The 26,018-nt window shown below is 41.8% G+C and overlaps 1 protein-coding gene across 3 annotated transcripts in view; it reads left to right on the forward strand.

Annotated features, from left to right (window-relative positions):
- Window positions 1-26,018, forward strand: part of LOC126293667 (probable cytochrome P450 304a1) — a 76,928-nt gene that overhangs the window by 42,702 nt on the left and 8,208 nt on the right. For 2 of the 3 annotated variants that reach the window (XM_049986959.1, XM_049986960.1), the window contains 4 exons: window positions 801-915; window positions 15,882-16,062; window positions 19,218-19,335; window positions 24,467-24,605. In XM_049986959.1, the coding sequence (XP_049842916.1) occupies window positions 801-915; window positions 15,882-16,062; window positions 19,218-19,335; window positions 24,467-24,605 (553 nt within the window). Of the gene's footprint in view, window positions 1-800; window positions 916-15,881; window positions 16,063-19,203; window positions 19,336-24,466; window positions 24,606-26,018 lie in introns of those variants that run through there. The other variant, XM_049986961.1, reaches the window with a different exon arrangement.

Genomic DNA, 26,018 nt, shown 5'->3' on the forward strand with positions numbered 1-26,018 from the left:
ACCGGCCAGGCTGACCCCTACTCGGTCCGGGGCCCGCTGTACCGGTCTGCTTCGCGGGAAGCGAGAGTTGCAGGCGCTTAGTCTGGACAAAAGTCTCGACCAACGCGAGCAGCAATGTGGCGATACGATAAACCGCAGTCGCGATAGCCTACAATCCGACCTTTATCAAAGTCGGAAACGTGATGGTACGCATTTCTCCTCCTTACACGAGGCATCACAAAAACGTTTCACCAGACAACGCCGGTCGACAGCTGTTTGTGTATGAGAAATCGGCTGGAAACTTTCCTCATGTCAGCACGTTGTAGGAGTCGCCACCGGCGCCAGACTTGTGTGAATGCACTGAAAAGCTAATCATTTGCAAATCACAGCATCCTCTTCCTGTCGGTTAAATTTCGCGTCTGTAGCACGTCATCTTCGTGGTGTAGCAATTTTAATGGCCAGTAGTGTATTTACAGTCTCTAAGAACTTCTAACGAACATTATCTTTCCTCACTTTATTGTACGTTGATTCTCCCTGACGGCTGTCTTAAAGTTTAGCCTAGTATTCATCATTACTAAATTGTGAGAAGAGACTGGACATGCTCCTGTGAACGTCTTACAGTCGGATATCTGATTTTGGGATATCTGTCTCACCTTGATGTATTGCCCAATTTTTGTTCCAAATATTAACAGACACCTGTATATAATGTGAAATGCGGGATAATTTTGCAAATCACATGCGTGAATTCTATTTTCTGTGTGTAACGCTTTGCTCAGTTATTTGTGAACAGAATTTAAAATGCATCCTTTTTGATGTTTTAGCAAACTTTTGATGAACAGTTGGCTACCTATTCGGAACACCACACGCGTCATTTCCTTGACGTCTGCATAAAGGAAATGAAGAAGGACTCCGCGGACCAAGGCTTACCCTTCGACAGTGAGTGTACTTTTCGTAGAACAATGTATTGAAAGATTTAATAATGACATCAGCTGCCATTCTCTTTATTTCATGTACGATTGTACACGTATTTTATGGATGATTTTTAGCAGTAAATTATGCCATTTATGTTGTTCGGCTATGATTCCATGTTATGCTCATACTATAAATCCGTGATGTCTTAGGCTAGCCCGCATCTCGTGGTCGTGCGGTAGTGTTCTCGCTTCCCACGCCCGGGTTCCCGGGTTCGATTCCCGGCGGGGTCAGGGATTTTCTCTGCCTCGTGATGGCTGGGTGTTGTGTGATGTCCTTAGGTTAGTTAGGTTTAAGTAGTTCTAAGTTGTAGGGGACTGATGGCCATCGATGTTAAGTCCCATAGTGCTCAGAGCCATTTGAACCATCTTAGGCTATTTTAGGAGCACGTAACTTTCGAGCAATTGTTACAAAGTTATCCGCAGAATAATGTTCACTTAACCGCGAAAATTCTTGACTGATTGCTTTTGAACTTTTACATCAGATACTGGATCTATACAAAAAGCTAGCACTCCAATTTGTGGCATGTATGTAGTAACAGAAAATCACATACTTTCAATCCAGAATTGTTTTGCAGAACCTATCCCAAAGCCAGCATTCCAGTTTGTGACATGCATGTGGTAATGAAAAATCAATTACTCTCAAGCCAGGATTGCTAGCTTTGTTCTTAGCAACCTCATATTCTCTACACAGACACCTAAATACCATTTCATGAAATCAAATTTTGATATGCTGGCAGGATGGCACGAATGAGGCTACCGAAGAAAACATTTAGTTTCTCCTCACCATGTAAGCATATCACCAACTACAACACCAGGTGAATGTATGAATAAGAACTTTGGAAAATGTCAAAATTAATACAATAATCACACGAGTTTTCCAATCATCCTACATATGACGACGTATCTATCTATAGAAGTCAGAGTAAATTCACATTTTTGAAATCTGTTTTGCCGTTGCCGTGATATCTGAGAAAATAGCTTGTAACAGAATGTTGATTTGCTTATCTGAGCAAAACATGTTATTAGTTCCTGTTTTGCATCCGCAAACGATACCCTACACAGAAAACACCCTGGCAGATTTAGCCAGGAGAAATTTCTGCATTAGAATTTATGCTTTCCTACTGGCGCCAGTGATAACGAGGGCTATGAAGTCCATTTGAAAGTCTAAAAGTGATGGTATCCCTGTCACATGCATGCACTCATATAAAGCCGTAACAGAAAGCAGTGTGTCATATGGAGGAATTGCAGAAGAGAAGAAAACTGAATTCATAATGACTGGCATAAAATATTCAGAACTAGGCCAAACCTTGTTCTTAACCAACACAAATGACCTCATTCGAAACTCCAAACCATGTGGTTGTTGTAACACACAGAATGAAAAACTGAGAACATTAGTGGTGAAAACCACCTTTTGTAATTGATTAAATGTAGAGCGGCAGACACATTTCTGTATGCGACAGATAGAAATTCAGTTAAACTGGAAGTAAATTCACAATAATAGCTTACCTTTTAATGTTTTTTGTAGTGTTAAATCATCAAGATCGATAATGTCGTCTTACCTAAAAATCAACTAAACTGGAAGTCCCTCCACAAAACGCACCACAATCAACGGGGTGCCATGTAGGACCCTGGCCTACCAACATACGCGGAATCAGTCTCTTTTAGCACAGTCACCGAAAAACTGTAGTGGGTGAACACAAAACACCTACAGCAACCATAATCTCGGAGATATGAAAGCTGCCCAAAAGGTCTTACGGTCGCTAAATCCGAAAAGGAGGTGAGGGTCTTATTCCACAGAGATGGCCTAGAAACATTAAATGCTTCCACAGCTGATCTAAGTATCCACGGACACAATGTCTCCTTCATGGGCTGTACTTATATTACATTAGTCATATCCAGTTAAATTTATAACCCTGTAGTCAGCTGAACAGAAGTCTTGTTCCTCCTGCGACCTAACTTCACTAATTCCCACTATATCTAACTTTAACCTATCCATTTCCCTTTTTAAATTATCTAACCTACCTGCTTGATTAAGGGATCTGACATTCCACGCTCCGATCCGTAGAACGCCAGTTTTCTTTCTCCTGATAATGACATCCTCTTCAGTAGTCCCCGCCCGGAGATCCGAATGGGGGACTATTATACATCCGGAATATTTTACCCAAGAGAACGCCATCATCATTTAATCATACAGTAAAGCTGCATGCCCTCGGGAAAAATTACGGCCGTAGTTTCCCCTTGCTTTCAGCCGTTCGCAGTACCAGCACGGCAAGGCAGGGTCATAAACACAAAATCAAATATGGGTAATGCAGGAGTAGGTTTAATAATGAATAAGAAAATAGGAATGCTGGTAAGCTACTACAAACAGCATAGTGAACGCATTATTGTGGCCAAGATAGATACGAAGCCCACACCTACTACAGTAGTACAAGTTTATATGCCAACTAGCTCTGCAGATGAGAAAGAAATTGAAGGAATGTATGATCAGATAAAAGAAATTATTCAGATAGTGAAGGGAGATGAAAATTTAATAGTCATGGGTGACTGGAATTCGGTAATAGGAAAAGGGAGAAAAGGAAACGTAGTAGGTGAATATGGACTGGGGCAAAGAGATGAAAGAGGAAGCCGCCTGGTAAAATTTTGCACAGAGCACAACTTAATCATAGGTAACACTTGGTTCAAGAATCATAAAAGAAGGCTGTATACATGGAAGAAGCCTGGAGATATTAAAAGGTATCAGATGGACTACATAATGGTAAGACTGAGATTTAGGAACCAGGTTTTAAATTGTAAGACGTTTCCAGGGGCAGGTGTGGACTCTGACCACAATCTATTGGTTATGACCTGCAGATTAAAACTGAAGAAACTGCAACAAGGCTGGAATTTAAGGAGATGGGACATGGATAAACTAAATGAACCAGAGGTTGTACAGAGTTTCAGGGAGAGCATAAGGGAGCAATTGACAGGAATGGGGGAAAGAAACACAGTAGAAGAAGAATGGGTAGCTTTGAGGGATGAAGTAGTGAAGGCAGCAGAGGATCAAGTAGGTAAAAAGATGAGGGCTAGTAGAAATCCCTGGGTAACAGAAGAAATATTGAATTTAATTGATGAAAGGAGAAAATATAAAAATGCAGTAAATGAAGCAGGCAAAAAGGAATACAGACGTCTCAAAAATGAGATCGACAGGAAGTGCAAAATGGCTAAGCAGGGATGGCTAGAGGACAAATGTAAGGATGTAGAGGCTTATCTCACTAGGGGTAAGATAGATACTGCCTACAGGAAAATTAAAGAGACCTTTGGAGATAAGAGAACCACTTGTATGAACATCAAGAGCTCAGATGGAAACCCAGTTCTAAGCAAAGAAGGGAAAGCAGAAAGGTGGAAGGAGTATATACAGGGTCTATACAAGGGCGATGTACCTGAGGACAATATTATGGAAATGGAAGAGGATGTAGATGAAGACGAAATGGGAGATACGATACTGTGTGTACAGTTTGACAGAGAACTGAAAATCTGAGTCGAAACAAGTCCCCCGGAGTAGACAACATTCCATTGGAACTACTGACGGCCTCGGGAGAGCCAGTCCTGACAAAACTCTACCATCTGGTGAGCAAGATGTATGAGACAGGCGAAATACCCTCAGACTTCAAGAAGAATATAATAATTCCAATCCCAAAGAAAGCAGGTGTTGACAGATGTATAAATTACCGCACTATCAGTTTAATAAGTCACAATCGCAAAATACTAACACTAATTCTTTACAGACGAATGGAAAAACTAGTAGAAGCCGACCTCGGGGAAGATCAGTTTGGATTCCGTAGAAATGTTGGAACACGTGAGGCAATACTGACCCTACGACTTATCTTAGAAGAAAGATTAAGGAAGGCAAACCTACGTTTCTAACATTTGTAGACTTAGAGAAAGCTTTTGACGATGTTGACTGGAATACTCTCTTTCAAATTCTGAAGGTGGCAGGGGTAAAATATAGGGAGCGAAAGGCTATTTACAATTTGTACAGAAACCGGATGGCAGTTATAAGAGTCGAGGGACATGAAAGGGAAGCAGTGGTTGGGAAGGGAGTGAGACAGGGTTGTAGTCTCTCCCCGATGTTATTCAATCTGTATATTGAGCAAGCAGTGAAGGAAACAAAAGAAAAATTCGATGTATGTATTAAAATCCATGGTGAAGAAATAAAAACTTTGAGGTTCGCCGATGACATCGTAATTCTGTCAGAGACAGCAAAGGACTTGGAAGAGCAGTTGAACGGAATGGATAGTGTCTTGAAAGGAGGATATAAGATGAACATCAACAAAAGCAAAACGAGGATAATGGAATGTAGTCGAATTACGTCAGGTGATGCTGAGGGAATTAGATTAGGAAATGGGACACTTAAACTAGTAAAGGAGTTTTGCTATGTGGGGAGCAAAATAACAGATGATGGTCGAAGTAGAGAGGATATAAAATATAGACTGGCAATGGAAAGGAAAGCGTTTCTGAAGAATTTGTTAAGATCGAGTATAGATTTAAGTGTCAGGAAGTCATTTCTGAAAGTATTTGTATGGAGTGTAGCCATGTATGGAAGTGAAACATTGATGATAAATAGTTTGGACAATAAGAGAATAGAAGCTTCCGAATTGTGGTGCTACAGAAGAATGTTGAAGATTAGATACATAGATCACAATACTAATGAGGAGGTATTGAACAGAATTGGGGAGAAGAGAAGTTTGCGGCACAACTTGACCAGAAGAAGGGATCGGCTGGTAGGACATGTCCTGAGGCATCAAGGGATCACAAATTCAGCATTGGAGGGCAGCGTGGAGGGTAAAAATCGTAGAGGGAGACCAAGAGACGAATACACTAAGCAGATTCAGAAGGATGTGGGTTGCAGTGGGTTCTGGGAGATGAAGAAGCTGGCACAGGATAGAGTAGCATGGAGAGCTGCATCAAACCAGTCTCAGGACTGAAGACCACAACAACAACAACAATCCAGTTTCATTAAGCCACAGGCACAGGCGAGCACGAAGTAAAGAACGATACAAGAAGACTGGTGTTGTTATTGTGTTCTTCAGTCCGAAGACTGGCTTGATGCAGCTCTCCATGCTGCTCTATCCCGTTGCAAGTCCCCTAATCTCCGAATAACTGCTGCAACGTACATCCTTCTGCTTACTATACTTTTCTCTTGGTCTCCCTCTACGATTTTTACTCCCCACACTTCCCTCCGATATTAAACTGGTGATCCCCTGATGTCTCAGAATGTGTCCTATCGAACGATCCCTTCTTTTAGTCTAGTTATGGCATAAATTACTTGTCTCCTCAAATTGGAAATTTTTAGTAAGGACCACAGGACGCCGGCCGCGGCGGCCGCGCGGTTCTAGGCGCTTCAGTCAGGAACCGCGGGACTGCTACGGTCGCAGGTTCGAATCCTGCCTCGGGCATGGATGTTTCAGATGTCCTTAGGTTAGTTAGGTTTAAGTAGTTCTAAGTTCTAGGGGACTGATGACCTCAGAGGTTAAGTCCCATAGTGCTCGGAGCCATTTGAACCATCTTTCCTTAAGAATTTACTTTATTTACTAGCGATTCATCAAGAACATTAACACATTTAATCACCCTATGTGAGCGTGGAAGTAGTTGTCAATAGGTAACTAATGAAACAAATTTTTTTAAAAATTTCAGTAAATGGATATTTTATTCCTAAGAGCCTTTTTTTTAGCAGGTTTAAAATTTTAATCAGAAAGCACCTTGTAAATATCAAGTCACAATTTATTCAGAGGCAGAAAAAATAAACATTTTTTTTATAGTATGAGCTTTCGGGCTGAGAAGCTTGCCGCTCCCATTTAACACGGCAGTAGTCGCAACCGCTCACAACAACCTCTGAAAGACTACACATGTTCTAATCTGCAACACACCAGATTACTTTAAACTAAAAATTTTAACAACTCACACAAACACATAAACCATGCACCCTGTAGGAGGGATGTAAATGGTACAAAACACTCACATTAAAAAAAAATTACTTGCCACCGAAAGTGCAACTGGTTTTTAAAAGAAAACTCTTACGGTGGTAGAATGGCAACTTTATATACTGAAATGACCATTTAAATAAAAACCCATGAAATTTAGTCTTACATAAAATGTACCAACATGTCCTACATTACACATATACCGCCTCTCAAGAGGATAGGCAAGATAAAAACATATTTCAAGAATTCGGCCTTTACACCTCAAGCAATAAATTCATTAACACCGAATCCGACAAACATGACAGAGGCAGCTATTAATGTACGGCTGACCGACAGACAGACAGACAGACAGACACTAACTGTCTAACAAATGCGGACGAGAGACAAACGAGCAAGCTGGGGACGAAAGACTGACCCAGAAAACAAGTGGAATTTAACAAGTAAACGAAACAACATATCACGAAGCACTTAACTTCTAATAAACTGCGATTTCTGGCGAAGACCTGGCGCAGGACCCCGAACGCTCTCCCGAACCGTCCGCTGCCAGCCGCTTCAACGGACGCAGGAAGGCGCGCCGATCTCCCGTCTCACGGCGTCGCAGCTCGCACCGGCCAGACCGATGTCGTGGGTCGACTCCACTGGACTCACGTGGCGACCTCACATGCGCCGACGCTCAAGACGGACAAGTCAACTTGTGTCCCAGTGCGCGACCGACCAATCGATCGATCCAACCGCCAATGACAGTTGCCCGAGCAACTCGAGCAGACTGGCGGCCTAACACGTACTAGGACTCCGGACGACAGACAGACACACTGCCGCACAAATGCGAACGAGAGACAGACCAGCAGCTGGTGACGAGTGACTGACCCAGACTCACTCCGACTGACCGACTGACCTCCCTCAGACTACCCGACTGGCGAGCTCGAAACGCCCCTTAAATGAACGTGAACAGGCAACCTTTCCCCTTTCCCACCAGAGGGAGACACCAAAGCTGTGATTGCCACAGTAGCGCCACCACCAGAAACGGAAGGCAACTGCTGTACACTACGCGCTGCAGCGCACTCTTCAAAACAGTAAATTTTACCACGGCTCACATGTGTCACTTCCATAATCTACACTCCAGACAAATAACTTCAGAAAAGACTTTCCAATCATTAAGTTTACATTAGATGTTAATAAATTTCTCCTCTCCACAAACCTTATCTTGCTATAGCCAGTCTGCATTTTATATCGCCTCTATCTCGGCCTACATCAGTTATTTTTCTGCAAAAATAGCAACACTTATCTACTGCGTCTAGAGTCTCGTTTAGTAACGTAATTCCCTCAGAGTCCCCTGATTTAAATCGACTATATTCCCGTGTTTTACTTTTGTTGATGTTCGTCTTATAATCTCTTTTCAAGACTATCATTCTGTTCAACTGCACTACCAAGCCCCTTGCCCTCTCTGTATCATCGCAAACCTCACAGTTTTTATTTATTCTTCTCGAACAGCAGTTTCCTTCCAGAGTTTCCTCTTGGTACCTGTTACTGATTGCTCAGTTTACAGATTCGTTAACATACGGGACAGACTACAACCCCGTCACACTGCCTTCTCGACCACTGCTCCTCTTTTCACGTCCTTCAAATCATTCTGATTTCCATAACATATCGCTCCCCGCATTTTATTCCTGTTACTTTCAAAATTTCATAGGGTATCTTCTAGGTAATACTGACAAGAACTTTACCTATATATATATTTGGTTAAACGTAGCTTTGCCTATCTTCAGCCAATCTTCTAGCATACTGGTCGCCAAACAGACCGCCCTCGGGCAGCATGTGGACGAAACTCAGTACTCGTATGGCCCATGTTCACAGCCGAAGTTTATAACATACAGCGTGATCCAGCTGCCCCTATCACTGTCATATTCAACCCGCAATGATATTTCTGCCCTTCATAAGCCATGCGCGAGATTTTCATATTCTCTCGCTCGATACGCACTAACTACACTGAAGCGCCAAGGAAACTGGTATACGCATATGTATTCAAATACGGGGGTAAATTGGCAGAATACGGCGCTGTGGTCGTCAACGCCTATATAAGACAACAAGTGTCTGCTACAGTTGTCAGATCGGTTACTGCTGCTACAATGGCAGGTTATCAAGATTTAAGTGAGTGTGAATGTGATGTTACAGTCGGCGAATGGGCAATGGGACGCAGCATCTCCGAGGCAGCGATAAAGTGGGGCTTTCCCATACGACCATTTCACGAGTGTACCGTGAACATCAGGTATCCGGTAAAACATGAAATGTCCGACATCGCTGCCGCCGGAAAAAGGTCCTACAAGAACGGGACAAACGACTACTGAAGAGAGAAGTTCAACGTGACAGAATTGTAACCCTTCCGCAGATTTCAGTGTATGGCCATCAACAAGTGTCAGTGTGCGAACCATTCAACGAAACATCATCGATGTGGGCTTTCAGAGCCGAGGGCACACTCGTGTACCCTTGACAACTGCACGACACAAAGTTTTACGCCTCGTATGGGCCCCTTAACACCGACGTTGGACTGGAAACGTGTTGCCTGGTCGGACAAGTCTCGTTTCAAATTATATCGAGTGGATGGACGTGTACGAATATGGAGACAGCCTTATGAATCCATGGACTCTGCATGTCAGCACTGGATCGTTCAAGCTTGTGGAGGCTCTGTAATGGTGTGGAGAGTGTGCAGTTGGAGTGATATAGGACCCCTGATACGTCTAGATACGACTCTCACAGGTGACACATACATAAGTATCCTGTCCGGTCACCTGCGTCCTTACATGTCCATTGTGCATTCCGACCGACTTGGGCAATTTCAGCAGGACAATGCGACACCACAGTCCTGAGTTGCTACAAAGTGCCTCCAGGAACACTTTTATGAGTTTAAACACTTCCCCTGGCCACCAGACTAGGCACACATGAACATTATTGAGAATATATGGGACGCCTTGCAACGTGCTGTTCACAAGATATCTCCACTCCATCTTACTATAACGAGTTTATGAGCATCACTACAGGATTCATGGTGTCGGTTCCCTCCAGCTCTACTTCAGACATTAGTCATGTCCATGCCACGTCGTGCTGCGGCACTTCTGCGTGCTCACGGGGGCTTTACACAATGTTAGTTTCTTTAGCTCTTCAGTGTACTTTCCCTGCAGAAATTTCATGCAGTTAAATTTTGCACTCGGTTACGTTTTCGCTAGAAGCCACGGTTTTCGATTATTCCAGAAAAACGTACAAAAGCGATCTTGAAACGCGCCACACTCATCCCTCATCAGTCAGAATTCGTGGTGTGTTGTTCACAGCACTTCCTCCCACCACTGTACAAAAATTTCCGACTGCACGAATTATCCGCGATATTCAGCCGTTTTTGGTCTCTACTGATTGGGCAACTACACCGCCACCAGCATAGTCGGGTACTCCGTTAACATAAATAAGTTAGACGTGCCCATGCCGGTAAGTAAAAAAAATATTTTTAAATGACCTGTAAACGTTACGCTAAAACTAATTCCACTGACAATTCGATCCAAACATAGACCTTGCAAGCATAGTAGTTTCTTAGTCAGAATGCCCGACGAGTGCAACGATGTAATTGCCCATTTTATACAGTTAAAATTCAAAAAATTGTTGGGTATAATTTACGCAAAAGTCAATTTTACAATTTTTAAGTGCTCTGCTAAGCCGTTGGCGAAATACGGCCAGTCAGTGAAGACAAAAAAAAGTCGAATGTGGGAAATAATTCGTGCTGTCGTAAATTTTTGTACAGTGGTAGGATGGAGTGCCATGATCAACGTATTAGAAGTCCTGATCGGTGGTTGAGGTGTGTGGGAGGGAGAGACCGTCTGAAGATCAGTTTTGCACGTTTTTATGAGTAACTCAAAAACAACGGACTCTAACAAAAACGTATCCCAATACAAAATTTAACAACATTTAATTTTCTACAGAAAGATACTGCTCATTTTTTTTCTGTAATACTAACAGTTTGCGCTAGCGAACGAGAGAATATACACTACTGCCCATTAAGATTGCTACACCAAGAAGAAATGCAAATAATAAACGGGTATTCATTGGACAAATATATTATACTAGAACTGACATGTGATTACATTTTCACGCAATTTGGGTGCATAGATTCTGAGAAACCAGTACCCAGAACAACTACCTCTGGCCGTAATAACGGCCTTGATACGCCTAGGCATAGAGTCAAACAGAGTTTGGGTGGCGTGTACAGGTACAGCTGCCCATGCAGCTTCAACACTATACCACAGTTTATCAAGAGTAGCGACTGGCGTATTCTGACGAGCCAGTTGCTAAGCCACCATTGACCAGATGTTTTCAATTGGTGAGAGATCTGGAGAATGTGCTGGCCAGGGCAACAGTCGAACATTTCTGTATCCAGAAAGGCCCGAACAGGACATGCAACATGCGGTCGTGCATTATCCTGCTGAAATGTAGGGTTTCGCGGCGATCGAATCAAGGGTAGAGACACGGTTCGTAACACATCTGAAATGTTCAAAGCGCCGTCAATGCGAACAAGAAGTGACCGAGACGTGTAATCAGTGGCATCCCATACCATCACGCCGGGTGATAGCCAGTATGGCGATGACGAATACACGCTTCCAATGTGCGTTCCCAGCGATGTCGCCAAACACGGATGCGACCATCATGATGCTGTAAACAGAACCTGGATTTGTCCGAAAAAATGACGTTTCGACATTCGTGCACCCAGGTTCGCCGTCTAGTACACCATCGCAGGCTTTCCCGTCTGTGATGCAGGGTCAAAGGTAACCGCAGCCATGGTCTCCGAGCTGATAGTCCATGGTGCTGCAAACGTCGTCGAACTGTTCGTGTAGGTGGTTGTTTTCTTGCAAACGTTCCCATCTGTTGACTCAGGGATCGAGACGTGGCTGCACGATGTTACAGCCATGTGGATAAGATGCCTGTCATCTCGACTGCTAGTGATACGAAGCCGTTGGGAGCCAGCACAGCGTTCCGTGTTACCCTCCTGAACCCACCGATTCCATATTCTGCTAACAGTCATTGGATCTCGACCAACGCGACCAGCAATGTCGCGATACGATAAGCCGCAACCGCGATAGGCTACAATCCGACCTTTACCAAAGTCGGAAACGTGATGGTACGCATTTCTCCTCCTTACACGAGGCATCACAAAAACGTTTCATCAGGCAACGCCGGTAAACTGACGTTTGTGTATGAGAAATCGATTGGAAACTTTCCTCATGTCAGCACGTTGTAGGTGTCGCCACCGGCGCCAACGTTGTGTGAATGCCCTGAAAAGCTAATCATTTGCATATCACAGCATCTTCTTTCTGTCGGTTAAATTTCGCGTCTGTAGCACGATATCTTCGTGGTGTAGCAATTTTAAGGTATTATATTGTGGGTCACATAAAACGACAGTGGTAAGGGCAGGTGAATCACCTTATATACATCCAGCAACTAATAGCCGAATCAGAAAAGTCAGCTAATAGAAAGAGAGCAGTTCAGTAACTCCAAAAAATGCAGTGAAGAGCCAAAGAAACTGGTAACTCTGCGTAATATCGTGTAGGGACCCCGAAAGCACGCAGACGTGCCAGAACACAACGTGGCATGGACTCGACTAATGTCTGAAGCAGTGCTGGAGGGAAATGACACCATGAATCCTGCAGGGCTATCCATAAGTCCATAAGAGTACGAAAAGGATCAGATCCTTTCTGAACAGCACGTTGCAAGGCATCCCAGATATGCTGAATAATGTTCATGTCTGGGGAGTTTGGTGGCCAGCGAAATTGTTCCTGAAGCTATTCTGTAGCAATTCTGGACGTGTCGCATTGTCCTGCTGGAATTTACCAAGTTCATCGGAATGCACACTGGACATGAATGGATGCAGGTGATCAAATTGCTTACGTAGTCTCACCTGTCAGAGTAGTACCTAGACCTATCAGGGGTTCCATATCACTCCAACTGCACACGCCTCACACCATTACAGAGCCTCCATCAGCTTGAACAGTCCTGTGCTGACATGCAGGGTCCATGGATTCAGGAGGTTTTCTCCATGCCCGTACACGTCCATCCGCTCGGAACAATTTGAAACGAGACTCGTCCGACCAAGCAACACGTTTCCAGTCATCAACAGTCCAATGTCGGTGTTGACGGACCTAGGCGAGGCGTAAAGCTTTGTGTCGTGCAGTCATCAAGGGTACACGAGTGGGCCTTCAGCTCCGAAAGCCCATATCGATGATTTTTCGCTGAATGGTTCGCCAACTGATACTTGTTGATGGTCCAGCATTGAAATCTGCATCAATCTGCAGAAGGGTTGCACTTCTGTCACGTTGAACGATTCTATTCAATCGTCGTTGTCCACGATCTTGCAGAATCTTTTTTCCGGCTGTAGCGATGTCGGAGATTTGATGTTTTACCGGATTCCTGGCATTGACGGTACATTCGTGAAATAGTCGTACGGGAAAATCCCCACTTCATCGTTATCTCCGAGATGCTGTGCCCCATTGCTCGTGCGCCGAGTCTAACACCACGTTCAAACTCACTTAAGTCTTGATAACATTCCGTTGTAGCAGCAGTAATCGATCTGTCAACTGCGCCAAACAGGTGTTGTCTTATATGGGCGTTGCCGACAGCGGCGCCGTATTCTGCCTGTTTACGTATATCTATATTTGAATACGCATGCCTATACAAGTTTCTTTGGCGCTTGAGTGTACTTACAGAAACAGTAATACTTTGAGATGTGCTTAATTTCAATTGACATTAGTGAGCTGGCCCGTGATCTGAGTGAAGTTGGCCGATTACTTCAGATAAGTAGCACTGCCACTTCAGGTTTAAAAGATGTGAGAAAGGCGGGGAGTGTTTAATATTTGTCTTCCAGTACTGACAACTCACGGGCGTGCCCCATCGTACAGAACAGCTGCTATCGCACAAATTTTGACGCGGAAGTAAGATGGATCTGTGAATGTTCATTTACAGACCGATCGAGGTGGCGCAGTGGTTAGACACTGGACTCGCATTCGGGAGGACGACGGTTCAATCCCGCGTCCAGCCATCCTGAATTAGGTTTTCCGTGATTTCCCTAAATCGCTCCAGGCAAATTCCGGGATGGTTCATTTGAAAGGGCACGGCCGACTTCCTTCCCTAATCCAATGAGACCGATGGCCTCGCTGTCTGATCTCCTTCCTCAAAACCAACCCAACTTATTTACAGTAACGCATATGAAATTAAATTAAGGCTGTTGCAGTAAAACATCGCGTGTAATAGAAAAATTACATTATAAACATTTAGCAAATGTTTGTGATCGTGTCCCATATTATATAATGTATTTAAATATAAGTACAACTGATGTTAACGTAGTACTCCAAGAACGAGTGCGCTACGACATCAGCACAACATGATGTATGTTTTACATTTTTGGTATTTTATGTTTGACATGCTGATGTTCCTTGCCCCCATTTATTGTCAAACGACACATCATCACAATGTGACTTGCAAGTTTGTAAAAATAGTTTAAATGATTGAGCACAATGGGACTTACCTTCGGAGGTCATCAGTCCCCTAGAACTTAGAATTACTTAAACCTAACTAACCTAAGGACATGACACACATCCATGCCCCAGGCAGGATTCGAACCTGCGACCGTAGCGGACGCGCGGTTTCACACTGTAGAAGTTTGTAAAGACCACGAACTTCTGTTAATGTGTTACAATATCGAATGACGTCGAAACCGGTAAGCAATAAAAAGATTTCCAAACGATCTTAGCGTACCTGACTTCCGGAACAACATATTGATTATTTGAGAAGCTTAGTAATTTGCTACTTCCATTTCAAGTTTTCATCAAAATGAACACCCAAAAATTTGTAGGTTTCCTAGCTGTTTACTGACTCCTGCTCATAGGTTTCATCAGTCGTCGGTATGACTGATGTATAGAGCTGAATATAGGGTGCCTTCAAAAAAAAATAAAAAAAATAAAATTAATTGGGTAAGTCCACTTTCTGAGAAACAGTTTATAATCCTTTGCAAAATCTCGTTTACAATCTTTAATGGGATTTATTATACGTAGGTTGGAACTTAAATAGTGGCAACACTGCTGTGGAGACACTATGCAATGGAATCTAGAATTGTCGTTGACAGCACACGTTGTTGACATCTTACCTCCGAGCAAATAGACTCGCCCGTCCCACGTCACTGGCGTGCGCACAATCGAGGGAAACGCAGTCACTTGTGAGCGAGCGGTCCAACGTAAAGATGTCAACATGTTTTCGAAACAAGAACAACGGAGTTGGATCAAGACTGAATATGCCAGAGGTCGTACAGCACGACAGTGTCATCAAGGTCTTCAGCTTTGCGAAAGAAGCGGCGACACTTCCTGCGCAACCAAACCCATCATTTTGCTCGACAATGCGCTGGTACATAAGGCGCAACATGATGGTACCCATTTCTCCTGCTCTCACGAGGCATCACAACAACGTTTCACCAGGCAACGCCGGTCAACCGCTGTTTGTGTACGAGAAATCGATTGGAAATTTTCCTCCTGTCAGCACGTTGTAGTAGTCACCACCAGAGCCAACCTTCTGTGAATGCCATGAAAAGCTAATCATTTGCATATCACAGCACCTTCTTCCTGTCGTTTAAATTTCGCGTCTGTAGCACGTCATCTTCGTGGTGTAGCAATTTTAATGGCCAGTAGTGTATCTAGTGAGTGAATGTATAAACATCATTCTCAGTCGAGCAATCAATGTGGACCCAAAATGTGACATGTTCAGTAAATCGTTTCTCCTTCGACATGGGATTGCCCCTGAGTACTTCACTTTTTCGAAATTTTTGGGGAAAGACACCAGTAAGGAAAGTGAACGATGATTATTTGGTCCTCACACTGAATTTCTTTTTTTTTCTGGAGATATGACAAGTGGCTCATGACACTGCACTAAGAATGCCGGATTTTCTGTGCAGTTGACCAGGTGATCGCCACGGGGACGGACCTGCTGCTCCCGTCGCTGACGGTGACCACCACCGCTCTGGCAGAGGCCGTGCGCTGCCTGGTGCTGCACCCAGAGGTGCAAACCAAGGTGCATCTCGAGATTGACAGCGTGGTGGGCAGAGGGAGGCTTCCCACGCTGGAAGACCGCCCAAAGTGAGTACCCGGCAACAATCGAGATTGGTGAGTACTCCAGACAATGGGCGAGGAAAGCTATACATTAAAAACACTTGACTAGAAGGAAGGAAAGGATAAAAGGACACGTGTTAAGACATTATGCAATAGCTTTCATAGTAGTAGAGAGCTGTAGAGGGCAGAAACCGTAGGAGAAGACAGAGATTGGTATATACAAATAACTGAGGTCGTTGGATGTAGATGCTACTCTGAGCTGACGACATTGGTTCAAAAAATGTTCAAATGTGTGAGAATCCCTAAGGGACCAAGCTGCTTAGGTCATCGGTCCCTAGACTTACACACTACTGAAACTAACTTATGCTAGGAACAACACACACACTCATGCCCGAAGGAGGACTCGAACCTCCGGCGGGAGAGGCCTGGCAGTCCGTGACAGGACGCCTCAAACCACGCGGCCACTCCGCGCGGCGAGGAGGTTGGTATAGGAGAGAGAGAGAGGTTCGTGCTGGGCAATCTCAGACCACTCAGAAGATTGCTGACCAAAAAAAAAATGAAGAAATGATGACAATTATTGAATTACACGAAGAAAACTGTAAATCAGAAAAAAACTATGGTGTGAACACAATTTATTCAACATGCAAACATCACTACAGATATTCAGATTTAGGTTATGACATGTTCGATATGCCTGCCATCATTGGCAATGATGTGGCGCAGACGAATAGCTAAATTCTGTATGACCCGCTGAAGTGTCGGAACATCAATGCTGTCGATTACCTGCAGAATGGCTGATTTGAGCTCTTTGTCTTTAATATGGCCCCACAAAAAGGAGCAGCATGTGTTCAGATCTGGAGAACATGGCAGCCAATCGAGGTCCATGATAGTGGCCTCTGGGTACCCCAGAGCCAGAATGCGGTCCCCAAAGTGCCCCTCCACGACATCAAACACTCTCCTGCTTCCATGGGGTTGACTTCTGTCTTGCATGAGCCACATCTTATCGAAATCATGGTCACTTTAAATAATGGGGATTAAATCATCTTCCAAAACATTCATGTACCATTCAGTAGTAACCATGCCATCAAGGAATATCGCACCGATTGTTCAGTGATTGGACACAGCACACCATGGAGCCACCTGCTGAGGGTGAAGAGACTTCTCAATCGCGAAACACGGATTCTCAGTCCCCCAAATGCGCCAATTTTGCGTACTGGCGAACCCATCCAAACGAAAGTGGGCTTCGTAGCTAAGCCAAACCATACTAATTTCCATCATGCCGCACAGCCAACCGTCCAGTTTGAACGTCCTAGTGCAAACTGTTGAGAAGTAAAAGGACATCACACAAACCCATGCCCGAGGGAGGACACGAACCTCCAACGAGGGAAGCCATGCGAACCGTGACAATGTTTGTCAGAAGCAACTGACTGTGTCAAGCAGCTGCTGTGGTGGGGTAATATAGCCCACAGATGGCTTCTGATTATTCAGTAATTATGCAGTGCTCTTGCAGATGATGGTGACATCTGCACTGGTGGCACCACCACTCCCATTGCAGCGTAACATTTTGAGGAATATGTCTGGCTCTTTCTGCACTGAGAGCTCAGTTCCGTGCACCACTAAGATTATATTGGCTATCACAATTGAAGTTCTACAATCTCTTTAATTTCAGAAACCCAGTATGTAAGAGCCTGGGGCAAAACTTGTGTTTCATCAAACAATATTTTATGTTTGTCTGTGAGGCTGTATATTTCACCAGTTCTCAATTGTCAATATGCCACTGACGTTCTGGACAGTGGCGGGAAATGGTATGGATGGACTAACCAATGTAACTGCTTCTGCACTCATGAGGGATGTTATAAATACCAGGTATTCTGAAATCGAGACTATCCTTAAGAGGACATAGCGTCTCCTTTACCTTCTTAGGAGGTTGGAAAATAGATACTATACCTCTTCTTCCCAGGACTGAGCCTATTTCGCTGGATGTAACACTGCAGAAAAGCAGTTGGTGGCTCATCACGTGATTGTTCAGTCAACATTGTCATGTTTCCTTTTCTTGGAGAATGCTGACTTAATATCACATGACCTATAGCCATACTTTCTGAACATGTATTTCAGAGATTAATTTTGGAATCCAAGTGGTCCTCATCAGAAACAGTTTTTGCTCTGTGTATTACTGTATTTAAAATGCTTTCTTCTGAACTGGATGCTGAAAACGCTGGGTACTAAGACATAATCCAATGTGTGTTAACTTGAGCTACACTGAACGGTGATACATCCGTCTGATTTTTGTTGTACCAAAACATCTCAAAATGGCAGCCTCCCTTTTTTCTCTGTATCGACAGTGAACTGGATGTTTGGGTGCATACTTTTCATATGTTCATGGAAGTGCTCAAGAGTTTCTATGTTTCTCAGACTGTAAACATGTTGTCAACATAATGATAAAATGAAGATCATGAAGGAGAAGTTAATTTAATGCATGTTGCATGATTATACATGAACATTAGAGTTGAGAAAACAAGAAGGCAAAATTCAATTTCAACACGCATTAACTATCACTTACAAATATTGATAAACTGTTACATAACATTTTCATCTATGATATTTTGTAAAAATTGCTGTTTTCACACTGTTTTGCTAAAAACTGTCAATTTGTCATTATTGTTTTCACGGAATTTTCCTGTCCCTAAGGAAAGTTGTTAGGCCACATCTCGAGATACCAAGGAATAGTTAATTTCTTAGTGTGTATGGCTGGGGTGGGGGAGGGCATGGGGGGGGGGGGGGGGGAATTCAGCAGGACACCAAGCCTTGAATACACCAAGCAGCTCCAGGTGTAAATAGATTTCAGTAATTATGCAGAATTTAAAGATCGAGAGACTCACACTGGGTGGACTAGTGTCGAGTACTCCACTCTAAGCCAGCATTCAGGCAGATGACTGCAATGCCAACAACTCATACGAAATCAGCTCCAGGAGATAGCAGTTCTGTAGCACTGAAAAGTATTGTTACAAGCCTATCACTTCATCAGCTTCTGTTTCATATTTTTTTATTTCATCTTCCAGGATGCCTTGGCCTAACACAAAAAAGTATTTCATTCACTTGTTTTATTGTATTTTCATAACTAGCAATGCAAGAACCTTTGCAGTAAATTAATTTAATGTTCACAAACAGGCAATTTGTTCCAGTCTACCATATTTTGAAGCTACCATACGTGAAGTGCTCCGCAGAAAGACCGCTGTGCCTCTCAGTGTTGCCCATGCATCTATGGCAGAGGCAACTCTCAATGGGTACACTCTTCCAAAAGTAAGTATGACTTTGTTTTAATGCTTCGCACTCTTCATGTATGGTATACATGTTTGGTAGCTTTGTGTGAAACTTGATAAAGAGAGATTTTCTTTTTTTAATCATTTATGTGGAGATTACAAGGCTGCTTTCATTTCAAATAGTACTGACTAAGGACTTTCAGTTACCGATGCTTAGCTTTAACTTGTTAACCTCATTAAACAAGTGCAACAGTGATTGATAATGTAGTCTTGTACTGAAGGAAGAAAGGGAGATGTTGTTATGAGTGGTTGGTATCCTCCTTCTGCAACAAAAAACTTAACATGAATTGAGTCCATGTTTTGTGGTACAAGCTCATCAGGAGCAGTCCTCTTGCAGACCGATGTAATGTCAATTATGGTAATCTCTTATTACAAACTCTGATTTCTCACTGCTAGTAAGGTACAATTCCGGTTGAAGTAAGCTAATCCTGCAGTAGTCACTAATCTGGTCTCTATGTACTGTCATTGCCTGTGATGAACTAAACGTGCTCTGCAAGTAAACTGACAGACACCAAACTGGATGATTGAGTGAGATCCTCTTGTCAGCAGTGGCAGTCTAAATATGTGTTGTCAAGAGGGCATTGTTGGCATGTTGTTTGTGGATGTGTCTCTGGCCTCTCTTGTGATAGGCATGCTTAATCCAGCACCTACTAATCGATCTTTGGGCTTCTTCTTTGCCAACCGGTGTGGTGGCAACAGCTTACAACAGCACAGACTATGTATTTCTTAATCCAAATGCCTTTCATGAAATAAAGTGAGTCCCATAATGTATGGCTTTTCTTATTGTGGCATTCAAAGTGGCAGTAACAAAGAATCCCCATAAATGAGGTTTAGTTAAGAAGGGGAGAGTACAGTCATAAAATCATAAACACAGAAGCATTCTTGATAATTGAAGAAATTTACTGAATGAAATGTGAGAAGAGATTTACTGAGGGCACACAGGAGATATCAACTTCAGTTCTTTCCTGGAAACATTCTTATGATGCTCTGAATCTAGTTTTCTTTTAGATCACACCATGGGCAGTTATTGAAGAAACCAAGAAAAATGCTAGTTTAAATCTGGGGTAGAAGTATCTCATGCCAGTGAGAGAAGCATTAGTTAAGGTAGAAGATTAGTTATAATCAAGAATTAAATGTGCATTACAGGCAACACTGTAATGTTTTTTAACGGGGCATCAAGAAAACAAAATAGTACTCCTGTTGGATCTCTGAGTGAGGATCACTTTGGAAGGAGTCATCACAAAGGATAAAAATGATAGCTTTCATTTTAACTTGAAGCCATGGAATGTCAGAATGTTATGATAAAACTGAAAGTGAAGGAATGTGATTTAAGTATTTTTGTTTAAGTTAAGTATCTTGGACAGGAAGAATACAAACACCATAATGGAAGTATATGACATTCTACTCAGGAAGGCAACAGACTAGAAAAGCAGTTTCCATTATCCCACCAATAAGACTGCATAAAGTATTATTTGAGTGTAAAGCTGGTGTTACTGGCTAATGTTAGTTAAAAAGTCAAAACTTGAAGATACTTTGATTACTGAAATGTATATACCCACGATCCAGTGAGGCCTCGAGATGGAACATGTATTTGAAGAAAGAAGTGATACAGTGATTCAGTCAGTGTCATAGTGACTGAAGGCTTTAAGATAGGATATGGAATAGTACATAAAACTGTAAGACCATTTGGTCTAAATAGGAGAAATGTAAGATTTGAGACACATGCTTTTCTGCCGACAGAATTATCTCACAGCATTGATTACTTTGTTCAGAAAGAAGAAAATGGAACTGTACACTTGGAGAAGCCCTTGATACAACAGAAGCTGCTGGACTGGATATATATTGATTAAATAGAGATTTAGGATTAACATAAGTGACATGAAAATTCTGGAAGCAGCAGATATAGTACCAGACTGCAATCTTCTAATATCAGAAGTACAAACACTGCTGAAATCAGCATCATCATTGTTCTGCAATGTTAGCAAGTCCTCTACAGGTCCATTTCAGGTGGTCCATCACTTACTTCTTAGTGCTGGTGTCCAGAAGATGTGAACTTGCTTTCTCCATTGCTTCTTGTTTCCTTCAACATATTGCTCCATTTTTTTATTTGCACCTAATATATGTAATATCCACTATCTCTTCGTTCTTTCTCTTACCTTCAGAATTGCGTTTCCTCTCCCAATCTTCTCATCCCCCCCCCCCCTCCCCCCCTCTTCGTCCATCCAACTTATTCTTCCCAGACTCTGCCAAGTCTCAGAACATTCCAACATTGCTTTGTCTTTCTTCCTCACTGACCATATTTCAGCACCAAATAGAAGAACATTCCATAAGGAAAACTTTATTGGTATCCTTATCAAATCTTTGTCCATATTGCTCCAATAACCTCTCCTTTCCATAAAAGTGCCTGTTTTTCCACTGCTTTCCTGGTTTTAATTCCTGTGCTGCTCTTCCAAATGTTTTCTACTCGACTGCATAGGAAGTACAAATATTTTTTTTTTTTTTTTTTTTTTTTTTTTTTTTTTTTTTTTTTTTTTTTTTTTTAGTACTGATTTTCATCCACAACTCTTTAATCTAGCTTCAATGATATACACTATTTCCTGTAATTCTGTTTTATCCATTACTAGGACAATATCATTTGCAAACTTCAAACACCATATTATTCCTCCTCCAAACTCCAACCCATTGTCATCTAGTGGACAGGGTGATTCATATTCTCCAGGAGCAGATTGAAAAAAGTAAAGTTGCAAGCTCATCCTGTGGCACACCGTCGTATGTCTTCTCTAGGTCTATAAAATATATCAAGAAAATGGGGAGCAAAGAATTAAAATGGAATTTGGAGGCACTTGTAAAAAAAGCACAAGGAAGTCAAGGAAGAGATGGAAAACAGATTCAGGGAAATAAACAGTAAAAAAAGATGCTGGAGAAACATTTTGAGGATGGATTAGGATAATCCAGTAAAACAAGGAATGCTTGGGAAGCCTGCAGAAATGTAAAAATAAAAAAATGAAACATAGGACATTAAATGATAAATTAAGTAGTTCAGCACATAAATCCAGCGAGGTGCGTGTAGATAAGATATGCGAAAAAATGATGATACTTCAGAAATACAATACACCAGAAAGTATAAGAACTACATAGGAGGCTTGGAAGAAGAATATACAGTGGTGGTATCAAAAATGAACTGCCATATAGTCACTGTTAAGTAAAACGCATATGACCAGAAGAGTAAGTCTCATGAAAACTAAATGGAAGCAAAATGGAAATGGATAATGACAGCACACTACCTAAAATTTTATGTAGGAAAATTCCTTAAGGAAATGTGCAAGAGAAAAGTTACAGTTGTTGGTGACATAACCAGCTGATCTGCTTAAGGGACTAGAACAGAATAGACAACACATGTCAACTACAATTGCCAGTAAGTGCTATCAAAGTGGGAAGTATCAAATGGTTTCTTAGATTTAGAAATAGCACTATGGAAGAAAACAGTTTAAAATAGATGCAGTTTATACTAGACCATCACATTTAATTAATTTACAAGAAATATATTTGCTCATATAGTTTCTATATGTTAAGAAAATAAGATATATGCAGTTACAGAAAGAGCCATAGAAACATTAAGATAAACTGGAGTACACTGGAAGAGGGAAGACTAATTTGCAATTACATCTGAAGGCTGGACACACTTTCTTCTTCTCTCATATATCTTTCTTACAAGTTTGCTCTGCCCTGTACTTCTCCCTTAAACTGCTGCTAATTTTGTGACTTTTAACATCATCCAGCATTCCAACTCTTCTTCTTCTTCTTCTTCTTCTTCTTCCCTGCAATATTTCCTTCAATGCTACTTCAGCATCTGTACAGATGTGTATGAACAGCCAATGAAGGAGGGATTGACTATCTCCTGCCAACAGTCCTTTTGGGGTTGAACGAGCAAGAGGAAGATAAGGCAATCTCATGCAGATGAAGCTACTAAGGACAGTGGCACAAGAGGTGGGAGAAAATGGAAAATCAACACATTTAATACCTTAGCAGTATCCCTCAACACCACTGGATGAATCTCACGAGTGTGACTGGTCTTGGAGACACTGGCAGCATTTAAACTGTGAGGAAAATGAGACAATATTGATGCAAACCTTCAAAATTGATCAGTTTACAAGAGGTATCTTTTAAATAACGTCCAACTGTGAAAAATTTCACTTGTCTGTAGAAACACACATGCCTTGTGGTCAAACACACTTAATTTCCAGTTGTTTCAACACTTTGACCCATTTATACCACAAGCTTAAAATGTTAAAAGAACTGAAAGCCCTGCTAATTATGAAACATACTCCATTATTGGGTTTTTAAAAGTGGGGAATGTGTTAGTGCCACACTTCCCCACCACACATGTGAGAACAATTGGCCCTGGCACAATGAGAGACCATGAAGTAAGTAGATGAGTAACATTGCACAAGTACAGGTGGGACAGAATTCATAGTGAACGATGACCAGGCGGAGCTTCTGTAGTCATTGAAAATCTAGTACACGCAGTCACCACAAAAAATCATGAAGACTGTGGTTTGGTACGGATGAAGGAGCTGAAAACTGGTCGTGTACACAAATTAGTCTCACACCATGATAAATGTTTAAGAAAGGAATGGAATTTTGTAGAAAAATAGCTCAGTGAGTAAGGAGAGAAATAAAAATGTTTTGTCTATATCTTTACTAATTTTGTTTTAACTGAAATGGATTTTACTTAAAAATATTCCTCCTGTGTAGAGAATATACACTTGTGCACACACATATGTACACACTAAAGAGGAGGTGATAGGGCTATACATAATGAGACTATTCAGACACCAAGTCAGAATGTCCTTCATGGCCTTCAAAGTAAAGGAGAACAGCAATATCATTTACAGTGGAAACTGAATAAAGAAATTGGATTGGTATTTTCACTGATATTATTGCTCACTTTTCCACAAATATACTGTCACTTAACTTAGAAAGGAAATCTGTCAGGCTCATTACTAACAATAGGGAAATATTATGTTTAACTGAGAAAAAATTTAAGATAATCAATCACAAGCCAGTCTTTAACTGCATTGTTTCTTAGCAGTGCCCACATATATTTTCAGGGCACAATTCTGCTGCCAGGTCTCGAAGCTTTCCACATGAATCCAGAAGTGTGGGGAGATCCAGAAAACTTCAGACCTGAGAGATTCCTTGATGAAACAGGCAAGCTTTTGCCAGACAGGACACTGCCATTTGGAGGAGGTAAGTCCCAGCCATTGACAATAACATTTTGTTTATCTCAATGTCAGTGTTGGTACTCACTCTGATATTGTTAATATGGATTAACCCTAGCATCACTAAGCTCGGATCTATCACATGGATGTCTAAGGAGGGGAAGGAGGGGTGGGGGAATTGCCCTCACATTCTTTTCACTTTTTAACATTTTTTGTTTGTTTTGTTTTGATTATTTAATGAACTTGGATTTTCTTTACTTGGTTGAAACACACTTTCCATAGTTATCAGGAGCATTATAACATATGCAAATAAAATAAATAAAGTAATGAATATGAGAAATATTGTTATATTTTTATCATGAAACTAGCACTTACTTATACATCAGTCTTATATTAAGAAATCATAAAAGAATGTACAATAGCAAACCACAAATAAGAAAACAGAAAAATCAAAGCCATAAATTAGAATTGAGGTTCTCCTTCCTCCTCACTTTCACTTTCAATTTCACAGCCTTTGCATATGATTGTTTTTGCAGAAGGAGTGGAACACACAGACTTGGAACACCTGCAACAAACTATAGACACTTTTGTCATCTTGTCTTTTTCCTTTTTCGAGTTTTTACTCTTCAGAGAGATGTGACATCTTCCTCTTGAATAAAATTCAACAGATTGAACAGTTGCAGTAATGCTGGGCACCATTTTTCCTACAGCAATTTCCACTGCAGAGATGATACGCTTTCGTAAACCCATGATATTCTTTGCTTTCTCTTCCACATCTGGCCTAACGAGCTGTTGACCTAATTCTAACAGATATAGCCTTCTTACATTATGATTCTTCTAATTCCAGTTTGGGTTATCATGAAAATTGTTCCAGCATTGAGACAGGCAATATCTAACAAGGAAAAAAAGAGAGATAATGGCCACCTTCTCGTCCCTCATTTTACTGAATGATGTTGCGTCATTTGATCAATGCTGTCATTTCATTGCAGTAGAGATTGATTTTCTTTTTTTTTTTTTCAACTCGTCCACTTTGTTATCATTTTGTTGTGTGGAAAGTAGTAGGAGAGTCTTAGTAGGCTTTGGTCAGAAGATGTATGAAACCAAGATAAATATTATGTTGCCTGTTTTCAAGTCTGTGAATAAGAACTTAAGAGGAATCAATCCTGCGTCTTCCTTAGCTGTTCTGGTATGTTTTTTCTGTTACTCTTCAACATTCCCACCAAAGTTAACTTACCAACATTGTAAAGCTCCTCAGCTAGGTCTATGGATGTATAATGATGACTCGTTGTCATATTTCTTCCACTTCCTGCCAGCAGATTCACTAGGCGTCTAACAACTGCCTTTGCATTTCATTCCTCGGCAGGTTGTTTATCCTTCCCTGCATAGATCTCCATATTTAGAGCAGACTGGGTGTGTGCATCTGATAACATACTAATCAATA

Source organism: Schistocerca gregaria, chromosome 10 (genome assembly GCF_023897955.1).
Source record: "Schistocerca gregaria isolate iqSchGreg1 chromosome 10, iqSchGreg1.2, whole genome shotgun sequence".
NCBI lineage: Eukaryota > Metazoa > Arthropoda > Insecta > Orthoptera > Acrididae > Schistocerca > Schistocerca gregaria.